Here is a 12,418-nt window from a genome sequence, read left to right as displayed (position 1 = left end):
ATTTAAGGCACACCTCTATTAATTCATTTTTAAAATAACTGAACAACCAACCAATTTAGTTCCCACCCACCCTCTTATAATGTCACAGCATCAATGTTTTTAATAACTTAACTAAAGAGCAACATGGTATCTCTGACCAAAATTGTCTTTAAAGTGACCATTCAATAGTAGAAATAAACTGATCCTACACCATGTGACAAGTTCTCTAACAGCCTGCTATTAATAATTTATTATACTTCATGTCAAAATGCCAGATTTTGATTGGTTAATACCAGGGAGACAATTTACTCTATCCTAGTATGGCAAATACTCTATTAACCTTCACGGAGACGCTTGATCAAGTGTGCACTTTATTAAATACGGATGGTTGTTATGTACAAGACATCATATTTTATTACTATGAATTTGAAATTTATTAGACAGTAACAACAGAACATTCAGTATAATAAATTAAATAACACATATCTGAGAGTGTGATAGAGCAGATTGTAACCCCTCGAAAAGACATTGTCAACCTTGGCTTTGCCTCAGTTGACAATGTTTTCTCGGGGTAACAATCTGCTCTATCACCCTCTCAGCTATGTGTACCAGTGTACTTTTAAAACTTGTATAAATTGGTTAAAAAGATGTATACAGTGAAGCGGCATTTAGCCTACACAAAAACCTGCATGGCTCACCTTGATTCGAACCAGGTCATGCATGTGATTAGCAGGAATTGTGGAACTTATATATAGAGAATCCTGAAATAATCATATCAATTCGAAAAGATCTGACCTTATAATTATGATGAGAAAAAGTTTGAAAGCTGACCAATTAGAATTATGAATTTAACCTGGTTACCATGTCTATTAGCCAGTATGCAAAAAATGAGGAAATGCTGGACCTTCCATTCATTTTTCCTGTCAATTTTGGTTTACTGGCTACAGACAATGGATGTCCCTTTAGTAGCAATAGCTAATGCTAGTCTGTTGGACTATGCAAGCTTTATGGACAAACTAAAAACCTTTTCTGTAGAAGAACAGACACAAATTTAAACATACAAATTGGGAACAGAGAATTTCAAAACCTCCACAAACTTGGCTACAAACAGCTTGGTTACTGAAGAAAGAAGAAGGTCTTTTATTGTGTTTTATTGCTATTTAGAATTTCTAATTAGAAATAGCATAAATTTTGTTTTGGGTCACAAGACCTATCTTTTCTCAAAGTATACCAACAAGGAACAATTCTGGTTAAATTTAGATTCATGCTGGTCTTGTTGTTTAATACTGTAGTTCTACAATTGGCTCCTCCTCTTACCACAACTCAAAATTTGATTCTAAAATTATGATTTGATAGAGAACTAATAACCATTCTTTGCATTACTGGTTCCCTGCAATGAAGAGCAATCGGTGAGATGTAAGCATCCAGGTAAACATTCCACTTTAATTAAAGTACACTACTTAATTTCTTTGTCTTTAAAATACTTCTTACAAAATTTCATTATAAATCTATATATAGTTGTTCAATGCATCTCAAAATGATATCAATTCAAATTGAGATCTTTCTCTCACCACTGATCTTAATAACAACGAACCAGCAATACTTACCCAAAAGGGAAATAACTCATATCTCACTAGTTTTTAATCCTAACTTCAAGCTTTCAAGGCTGACATTTGTGAAAGGGTTCAAAACCAAGATGGTATGTCAACTACTTGTATAGGATGTGTGTAGTGTTTACCTGATGGTCTTTGTATGATATGAGTTGATTTTCAGTAGGAATGTCCCACAAACAAACACTGTTATCATCTGAACCAGAGAACAAATGGAGTCTGTCCGAGAGAAACTTGGTCACATGTACTGATCTACAATTATAAATAGTCAATGTATGCACTCTGTTGGTATTTTTAATCAGTAAAGTATTGCAAATTATGGATTATTGGATTGGAGAAAAGGTGAGAAAATATTGGAAATCTTACCAATTATTTCAAATCACCAGTATTTTCATTTCAGTTTACAAACATTGCAATTATGCAAAATCCTAAAGATTCTAGGATGATGAGTTATGTCAAGTCTGATAACATACCCTTTGTGACCTTTAAACACTCTAAGTAAGGACTTTCCATCAACATCAAATAGTTTAACTTCACCTCCGTCACCACCAGCCACCAATAATCGTCCATCATCTCGGAAGCTACCACAATGTGCTTGTTCTCTAAACCGACTAATCGTTTTTACAACTTGTAATGATTTGGGGCTGTATATTTGTACCTGCAAAAAAATATTTCAATGAACTCATATTTAAAGGATTATAACTCAAAACTGAGCAAAATCTTCCTTCCATAAAAATAAATATATGCATTTACATATACTTTCCTATATAAACAAGTCTAAATTGAAAACTACGTTCAAACCTATGATTGCGTTGGATAAAAAAATCGCAATTTTTATACGTGTGCATGCAAAACAAATTTCTTGTTAGAGGGGTCTAAATACAGCACAAACAACATTATCCAAAAGACCAAAAAAGTGAAAAAGTATATTTTAACAAAACGCATTTGACTAGCAGGTCGAACAACGGATGTTCTTAAACCCTGCTGACTGCCATAGTGATTGCCAAATAAACGGATCACCAGATGTAAAAATGGCTCTTAATTATTAAGTTAATACCAAACAGAAAACAATAAACTTGTGGAAAAGATGGTATACCGCAAACATGAGGTTCCTATATAGATATAATAATAATAATATGCCTTCATGATCAGGTATACTGTTATAGGATGTCTTTTATTTGGTGTAACAATTTTACAGAAACATTAACAAGCTACTTTCATAGAATTGGGACCATTCAGAGCTTGACATATATATATTATACAGACACCTGAATATTGTTGAAGACTGTACATGTACACTAACATGTTTGTAGATGGATCAAATCTGCAGATATAATTTTTTAACTACAATACCTAAGGAATATTCAGGTGAAATTTGATAAAATTTGGCCCTGTAGATTCCAAAGAGAAGATTTTTTTTTAAATTTACCACAGACGGAGGACGGACAGAAGAAGACAATGGATGCCAAGTGATAGCAAAAGCTCACATGGCCTTTTAAGCCAAATGAACTAATAAAACTTAGGCAAAGTGGTATGATTGCCAATGAGACAACTTTCTACCACAGACCAAAGGAGGAGGATGTAATAAGTTCTCATCTCACATTTCACTTTGCTTCACTTGCACATGATCTATTATAATTAAAGCTATAACATGACAAAAAGTGGTTTAAATATACCAGTAAATATGATTTTCAATGACCATGTGTTAAGTGGCTGCAGTTATCTATACTATGTTCCCAGCTAGACTTTTTACAGAGGGCTGTATATCTTTCAGAATACTTATAAATGTCAAATCTTTCTTGATCACTTATGCATATCTAATTGAGTTGAATTCTTTTTTATTGACATTCACCCTATAATACTTTTCATTCATATTCAAGCAAGTGAAAAATTGTAATTTATCAATTTTTACTTATATCATATTTTGACATTTTTTTCAAAGGCTAGTTTACATGGTATGTTGACACAAGTTTGGCTGAAAAACTATAAAACTTAAACTCCGAAACATTAACAGAACCAATGAAAAGAATTCATTGATTTTAAAACATATCACTTTTAAATGTCAAACATAACAGACATTTATTTTGTAAACATCAACATAAAAAAATAGAAAATATGAAGCAATGTCTTTGACTTTTAATTTTTTAGGGGGTGCTATTAATTATTATAATTATAGAATGTATCCATTGCCCTAATTATTGTATTCATATCTCAGATATTCACCTTGATGAACTAGTTACCTCCCCTTTATAACCAACTAATTAATTAATGCACTTCTTTCACTGTAATTTAATAAAGCAATGAATATATGCAAAAATTCTGCATTGCCACGTGCATATGTAACAATAAAAGTAAGGAAGATGATTTTAATTAAAGACACAGATTCGATGCATGACAACTATTTCTTCTGATTGTCTTTATGTCTGGAAATAATACCGTTAATCAAGAATCATATCAAAATATTCTTGTGTTATTATGTATTGTATATGTGATGATATGTCTTCTCCGTTGGGGTACACCAAGTGCTGTTGTTCAACCATATATCACATGCAGAAAAATCCTGGCACTGATTAAAACAGGTTTTGCATTAATTAGAAACGAAAATTTTATATTCCTCCCTCCTTAGATATTTGGAATTTATAAAATAGTATAGTTAAGGAAGGAGAACATATGCATTTGCATTACAATCTTTAGGATAAAATATAGCCCAATTTTAATATTTATCTGTGAATTATTGTCTAATTAAAGGGGTGTATTTGTATATTAAAGTCTCTCTCCATGATTGATAATTCTTGAGAGACATAAACCACAATTATTCATTAAACAGATATAACTTTCTGTGCAACTGCTTTCAAAAACTATGATACAACAGAGGAATTGAATGCACTAACTGTCAAACCTGTATATAAAGGTCAACTTCAGGACCAGAGAAAACTGACCTTATAGGAGAGCTGACCTTTGAGTTGAGGTTGAAAATGCATAGGTCTCACTATAGCAGGAAAAGAGGTTGACCTGAATATACTGTTTTTGCTTACCACAGGTTACATTTAAAGCAGATTTAACTGTATAAAGCTGAACTGGTTAAACAACTATTTTTCCAATTTTGTGTCTATATTATAAAATTGGAGCATGCAAGTATGTTAGAATCTAAAGTTAAAATATATATTTTCAGTAGAAAAGGAATTTCATAAATACTTTTTTTCCAATTTTGTGTCAATATTACAAAATTGGAGCATGCTAGTATGTTACAATCTCAAATTTAAAATATTTATACAAAAATTTTCAGTGGAAAAAGAATTTCATAGATAGATGACTGAAAACAACAATAATCATGATAATGGTGATTGAAAAAAATTAAAAATATTATTTTCTGTTTATATTCAACTTACCCTTGTGGAATTTGTAACTGCAAAATTATGTGGTTCAACAGGGCTAAATTCTATATGAGTAATGGGTCCATATTCCTTCTTTGTTACAGGCACCTGTAAAAAAAAAACATTTAAGTTTTATCATGTTAGTCTGATTTTCCAGGTACCAAATTGTGCTGACCTATCTGACACATGAATAAAAAGATCAAACAGCAACCCAGAAAATGTACACATTGGAGCTATTTTTTCCTGACTATTGGAGCACAAAAATGAGGTCAATGTCATCTGAAACTGGTATGGATACATTTGTTTACAAATACTTCTACCAAACCTGATTATCACCTTACACCTCTAACATTGAACCTTGAATACTTGATGAAAAACAAGCCTTATAAATTCAAAGAGACATTGAATTCCTATCAATGAATTCAACAGTGAAATATTGTTAACCGATAGCTTAGCATTTACTGAAATAAAAAAAACATATGACTTGATAACATACTGTATGATACTTTCAAAATGAGAAAATACTAATATTTATTTAAATTATTTGACACATTATGACATATACCGTATATATATGTACATTACTATCCATTTCCCGACTTTAGAGTACACAAATTAAATATTAATTTTTTTATGTGATATAACCACAAAAACTTAACGTTGGCAACGAACCATGAAAATGAAGTGAAAGTCAGACAAACCCTGCAAGACTGACATAACATAATTTTCGTTCATTATTTTGTAAATAAATTAGGCCGTTAGTTTTTTCGTTTGAATTGTTTTACATTTGTCATTTCGGGGCCTTTTATAGCTGACTATGCGATATGGGCTTTGCTCATTGCTGAAAGCCGTACTGTGACCTATAGTTGTTAATTTCTGTGTCATTTGGTCTCTTGTGGAGAGTTGTCTCATTGGTAATCATACTACATCTTCTTATTTTTATATGCACACCTCAAAATCATTCCTACACTTCATGTAAACATTGGCTGATGAACCATGAAAATGAGGTCAAGGTCAGATTATCATTACCTCTGCAAAATGAAAATTTACACCTTATAAACATTTCATACCATATATATATAGTTGACCTAATGTTTATAGTATCTGAAAAACGGACCAAACCACAAACATTTAACATTGACCAATGTAACCTTGATCACTCAGGCCAGACTTAAAAATATTTCTGTTTGCCCAAACCCTACCCACCAGTCTCAGGTGTGGGTAGGTAGGTAGGGAAATTCTTTTTTTTTTTTACTTTTAGAGAAAAATAGGGGAAAAAATTATTTTACCTTGTAAACAACTTTTAAAATGAAAGGCTATTATGGAGTTTTGTATAAATTGTCAGACACATATATGCCAGGATCTATATGTACTATACAGATCTTTCTGTTAACAGTTTTTTTTTTCAGCATTCCACCTCAATGTTCACACTTTTTCTGAATGTTTACATTGTGAATACAGACAAACATTTTAAATGAGTTAATACTCAGTACTAGTAACGAGAGAAAAATATTTCCCTGAAATAAGAAAAGAGATCACCGATAAAATCACACCAACAAAATGGAACTGCACCTTCACGAACAAAACTGTGATAGTACAATTGCTTATAGACTGTTCAAAATATAAGGAGCTGTTTGATAACTGTGTAAAATTTCAGGAAAATATTGAAAACAAAACCAGAAATATGTTATTCCAAATGCATATAGAAAGATTGAAAATTATGGACAACAAATAGCAAGACATATATTGCATATACGTATATATATACATATATCTCAAAATGGAGGAAATGACAAACAAATGAAAATAGTGATTATCATAAGTGACATATATATACCGACACAGAGTCTGTCATATAACAATTGTAAGAAATGTAAAGAAGCTCTGGACAAATATTAAAAGCTATGAAAATGAAATTAAATAATTAATAAAAAGGTCCCTGTAAATATGCCATGATACTTTTATTGTTTTATATTTATATGTGCTGTACATATGTTGGAAAAACGTTTTTGTTTTATTCTTTAAAATTTTAAAGTTAAGGAAAAACTCCATATATATTTGGAGGGTCTCCTAATTAAAGGAGGCTCATACTAAGAAGAAGAAGTTTATTTGAATACAAAATTCAAATACAAAACACTCGAATTTTGAATAAAAAAAGATTTCGACTCGGTGCTTTTTTATGGGTCGGTCGGGTTAGGGCAAACCAACCTATTCTTTTTTATGGCCTCATCCATGAAATTTCAATGAAGTCAAGGTTAATTAATATAATTGAGAATGGAAATGGGGAATGTGTCAAAGAGACAACAACTCGACCAAACAGCAGAAAACAGCCGACGGCCACCAATTGGTCTTCAACACAGCGAGAAAATAACCCTGTTTGACAGACATAAAGACCTTGCAAGGATCTCCTGTACCAAATATAATTATCCTTTTACTTATAAGAGAGAAATTCAATTGGCAAAAAAACTTTTTAACAGTTCCTGAACCATGAAAATGAGGTCAGGGACAATGGACATATGACAGAGACAGACAAAAACTTCCTGTCATAAGCGTCTGTATTCATGGTATGAGGTATCCAGATCTTCTACCTTCAGAAAGACTAGAACACGCCCGCGGGTCAGTGACTGAATTAAAGTACCTATGCCTTATTTTTAGCCTAGATTTTTAGTATTCGTATTGTCATCTGATAAAGTCATGCTGATTATTAGGTACACAGTTTTCTCTGCTTACTAAATCTTTCTGTTTAAACCCATCCTTTTCTTATTACAACCGGAAACTACATGCGACATATACTATTGGTATTGGTATTGAATTTGACCCTGAACTTGTTAAATATTGGTAATATTAATTATGTGGATTTACATGTAGGATATACAATTTGCAAACAATACATGCATATACATGTACAACTAACAATTATAATTATGAAACATACAGAAAACATAAAGAATATAAGAGTTACAAGCCAGGAGGACAAACACAAGTATTTACATATTTGATATATGTGCAAAGTTTCTTTAAAACTGCCATGCGATTACTGGACATTAGTTCCTGAAATTTATTTGCAGTATGTTTTTTTGACATTGAGGGTTCCAATCCCACTGGCACTGTCTACGTATTTTCACAATATTGGGCACTGTGAACAACTACTACTGGCACATACAAGTATCTGGAGTACCTGGCAGATAGGTAGATCAGGTCACGAGGTTAGACCAGGTCTTTAGGGATGACTATGAAATGCAAGAAACTAGCCTGAGGGTTTCCAAGTGAAAGACTGGTGGTTGTCCAGTAATGGATCTGAGAGCAGTGCAAATGGATGGTATGCAGCGCAGGAAAAGTAAAGGGGGAAGAGCACTGCCTTAAGATCCTGAGATCTAGTGTTCGAATCCTGCAGGTACCATGCATATATTTTCAAAATATTGATAACATCTTCAATTATCAAAATCGTCACAACTCCTGTGACAGACCATATGCATTTGCTTACAAATAAAGGTAAAGTGAAGGTACAGAGGTATGTGATTTACAGAGACAAGTGTCTGCGTTTCAGACAAGTTGGATAGGTCAATTTATAAATTTTTCTGTTTTCAGTTTACATCCCTCCCCCTTTTCGTTTCAATAACGAAAATTGTCATTTGTAGTATTATTTGAAGAATGCCACTATTTCTGTGTACAACAAACCGCTTGCTTAATTAGCTAACCTCTAAACTTTTCCAAAATAATGTATCTGTGGTTATTATTTCCCCAACACGTGGTATTGTTTTGATTGCTGTTTTCTTGAAGGAGGCTGCCATTTTCTTTCCAATCGTCAATTTCCGGCATTCTCCGTCAAGCCTATGGGATAGGTGGATAAAAATAGACAAAGAGGTTAGAGGTCGTAACATGAAATTATTTTGTACGGATGAAAGGATCTTTATTCATTTGATATGTTATACACTTAAATTGCTTGAAGAATATCAGAAGAATATAAACTTTTGTGCATTTAACAGTCTTTGTTTAAAAACGGAAAATGTCTAATGGGGAAATAAGTCCACGAGAAACTTTGGTAAGTTGATTATCTGCAGTTTTATAATAATTTAATTCAATATTACAAATTTTACAATTAAATATTATTTCAGTTTAATTTTTATTTTTATTTTTTAAAGTGTTATATTTCGAATTAAAAAAAAATCTTTTAAAGATTTTAATTATAATCATTATTACTTTTAAAAATCTTAAATCTTGGCCAATAGTCTGTCAAAGACTTTTGTAAAACTTATATTATATCATATTTTATTTGATTAGATTAATGTGGATTTGATTTTGTTATGATGCTTATCTAATAATAATAATTGTGCAAGTGTATCTGCATTGGAATTTCTTTTTTGTGTTTTGTTTAGAAGTTGATTCAATTTATTTTTAATTCTAAAAAAAAATGTTGCAAATTTCATCGATTCGCTTCATTAATTTATGATAAAAAAATCATCAAAGGAACCCTTTAATAAAAATAATGAAATATTAATTTCATGAAAATTTTGGAAATCAATTCAAATTGTTAAATTTTCCTCCCGCAGACAAATGGAGACCTGAACGAATCCGAATTGAGTTCAGAAAATGGTAGCAGTGATAAAGATATGGACGATGTTAGCAGGGAAAAGTTGGACCCCGCTGACAGAGAATTGTATGAAAAGATGAAGAAACAGGAAAGAGAAGAAAGAATTGAAATCGAAAGAGAACTAAAAAGAGCCCACGAAGAAGCTATATTACGTCGACGACACGAAGAACTCCGTGTCAAAGATATGAGGTTGCATGGCGAGAGGAGACATTCAGAAGATCGAGGAGAGGATTTGAGAATAAATAAACATCATGATGATTTAAGAGCACTTCGCGACAACCACTTGCTTAAATCAGAAAGTGACCCTAGACTGGACCTTCTGAATCAAGCCTATTTGGAAAGATACAGAAACAACATTTCTCCTATGAGTGCTACGTCTATTAGCCCAACCAATGTAGACGGACCATCTCATCACTGGACTTTTGAGGAACAATTTAAACAAGTAAGTAGTCGAGTAATGCATTTCAGCATTTTTGTTTTCATTCATGATCAATTTTATTTTCTCTGTGTGTGTTAATTCTAATGGAGAAATAGGTGTAAAACTTACCTGTTTTCAATGGAATTTTAATTATTTTCAATGCTTTTAGAAACAGCTTTGATCCTGAATTTAAGATTCGCGGTTTTAGTATTAATTATACATGAAAGACAGATGATCCTAATGAATTCAGTTGACACTCCATTGTTTCCTCTTTTCGCCTTGCTTACTTTCTCTAAAGCAAAAACACGAAAGAAACATTTTAAAATCTTTAATATTGTAAACGAAAATTCACAAAACCGTATTTTATTTTTTATGTATTGTTTTATTTCTTATTTATTTATGTATTCATTCTGTCCACATTTTTTTTCTAATGAAATTCGTTGTGTAGATAATAAAAAAGTTATATTAATTTCCGTCCACAGTTCGATGATTCTAAATCAAGAATTCTTTTCACACTATTTCATCGTGACTTTTTTTTTTGCGTTATGCACAGCGATTTCGATTTTTCATTTAATTTTTAATTTTATAGTTATCCATTTTTTATAAGTTGCTTTTAAAGAAATGTGCTGTTGTACTTCAGAGCTGTGCCTCAGAGGGCAGTATAAATAAGCTTCTGTATTTTCAGAAACAAAAGGTGTCAGACAAGACAAAAGGTCGTGCATGTACTATAAAATATATTTATTGTCAAGGGTAATGTTTATTTCTCCAAATGCTTTCAAAACGGCAAATTAATTCTTTAATTATTCATAAAATCGTTGAAATATGCTTCTTTGGCAAAAAAAAAAGGTTTGTAGGGATTGGTAATTACTTTTCTACTGTTGTTCGATTTCATAATAAAAAAAAATCCAAATGAAAAATCGATCTACGCAAGACGGATTTTATCTGAAGGATTCGGTTTTATCAATTATGCATTTGATAATATTTTGTAGCATGTAATTGCTCCAAATTTAAGGACAAAAGATTCTAAAAAGAAACTAATATTGCAACCATATGTCGAATTTCCCACTTGGTTATAAAATAATGTATTACGGATAATAAAATGTTCCTTTTCTTTGACCTATTGTAAAGTTATTGACTTTTTGTAAAAATGTCATTTTAATTTAATATAAACTCCATATTAGAAGAATCATTTAATGATTTGGGGAATTATTTAGTTATAATATTTAATCGACAGTTTTAAAAAGTCGAATTATTTTATTATATCTGTAACGATTCCACAATTAATATTTCCCGTGGCTCTAATATCAAAATTGATTTTAATCAACAGAAATTAAATATTTCCGAAGTATTCAAAATGCTTGTAATATTTATTCAAATTTATTTGCTTAAAGTAAATTTTTATTGACAGTTGCTACTTATATATTAAATGGTATTACATAAGCTGATAAAGGATACTTTTAACAAGAAAAGGCGTCTTTTGTATTCTTGTGAACGGAACTCGGTCCGGTCTTTAGAAAACTGTGCGAACGCGAAAATAATCAAATTCAAGAAAGGGTAGTCTGAAGCTTATTTACAGCACGTGCTAAAAGGAATACAGATAAAACAACTCATCTCAATATTCGCTAATCATGTTAAACATATTCCCTCAATCTTAAGTTAACAAATTATTCATAATTGAACTAAAAGTGCATGTAACCTTTGACCGTTTTAAAATTACATTTGATTGATTGATTTCTGTTTGCTAAAAGTTCAGTGGCAAATATTTCATGCATGTTCAGGCGATCTAGCAGTATGGAATGAAAGCCACTTATTACAGTAATTGTCCTTATATAATATGTATAATGTTTTAATCAGATATATGTATCTGGCTGAATATATTAATAAGGTTAATAAAACCGAATTGTAAAGTTTAGATATTTGTTTCCATGACTTCCATTGTAATTACAGTAAAAGTATGGCCAATGATACAAATACACATTTCTGACAAATGTAGCCTTTCAGTTCAATTTAGTTATTATACTAGTAATTTTAAACTTCGCTGTTAAATGCAATATTCATTAAGACTTTTTTTTTACATAATAGCAATAAAAAAATATTTGAAAAATTTGAAAATTATTACATATTAAATGTAAGTGACATGGATGAGGAAGTATTTTGAAGAATTTAGTGTGGTTTTTTTTTTTAAAGAGTTTTGTCCACTAAACCATGCATGATATATAAAAAAAAATACCTTAAAATATACAGGGATTCCAATATTGATAAAGCTCATTTCAAAACCTGCATGATTACAGGTTTAAGTACAAAAATCAAATGTAAAATATAAGAGTCTACAATCATTAATTGCAGTTATGGATTGAACATATTTAATTTCAAATAAGGAGTACACATATTTATTATTTTTATAAAATGTTGTTTTCACTTAGAACACCAGAAGTACATATATTTA

At 31.1% G+C, this 12,418-nt stretch overlaps 2 protein-coding genes across 10 annotated transcripts in view; one reads left to right on the top strand and one right to left on the bottom strand.

Moving 5' to 3' along the window:
* LOC127734802 (U3 small nucleolar RNA-associated protein 15 homolog) overlaps positions 1–8,788 on the bottom strand; it is a 61,794-nt gene extending 53,006 nt beyond the window's left edge. The window contains exons 1-4 of the mRNA XM_052244808.1: positions 8,662–8,788; positions 4,979–5,071; positions 2,063–2,247; positions 1,718–1,841 (exon numbers count right to left, since the gene is read on the bottom strand). Of these exons, the coding sequence (XP_052100768.1) occupies positions 1,718–1,841; positions 2,063–2,247; positions 4,979–5,071; positions 8,662–8,754 (495 nt within the window). The 5' untranslated portion in view covers positions 8,755–8,788. The remainder of the gene's footprint in view (positions 1–1,717; positions 1,842–2,062; positions 2,248–4,978; positions 5,072–8,661) is intronic.
* Positions 8,789–8,839: 51 nt separating this feature from the next.
* Positions 8,840–12,418, top strand: part of LOC127734803 (protein dead ringer homolog) — a 37,372-nt gene continuing 33,793 nt past the window's right edge. For 6 of the 9 annotated variants that reach the window (XM_052244814.1, XM_052244813.1, XM_052244816.1 and 3 more), the window contains exons 1-2: positions 8,841–9,005; positions 9,514–9,996. In XM_052244814.1, the coding sequence (XP_052100774.1) occupies positions 8,970–9,005; positions 9,514–9,996 (519 nt within the window). In that variant the 5' untranslated portion in view covers positions 8,841–8,969. Of the gene's footprint in view, positions 9,006–9,513; positions 9,997–12,418 lie in introns of all 9 variants that reach the window. The other 3 variants (XM_052244818.1, XM_052244817.1, XM_052244812.1) reach the window with 2 other exon arrangements.

The sequence above is a fragment of the Mytilus californianus genome, unplaced genomic scaffold (genome assembly GCF_021869535.1).
Source record: "Mytilus californianus isolate M0D057914Y unplaced genomic scaffold, xbMytCali1.0.p SCAF_3, whole genome shotgun sequence".
In the NCBI taxonomy this organism is placed as follows: domain Eukaryota; kingdom Metazoa; phylum Mollusca; class Bivalvia; order Mytilida; family Mytilidae; genus Mytilus; species Mytilus californianus.
The sequence above is the reverse complement of the archived record's forward strand: the minus strand, read 5'-3'. Positions and strand labels throughout refer to the sequence as shown.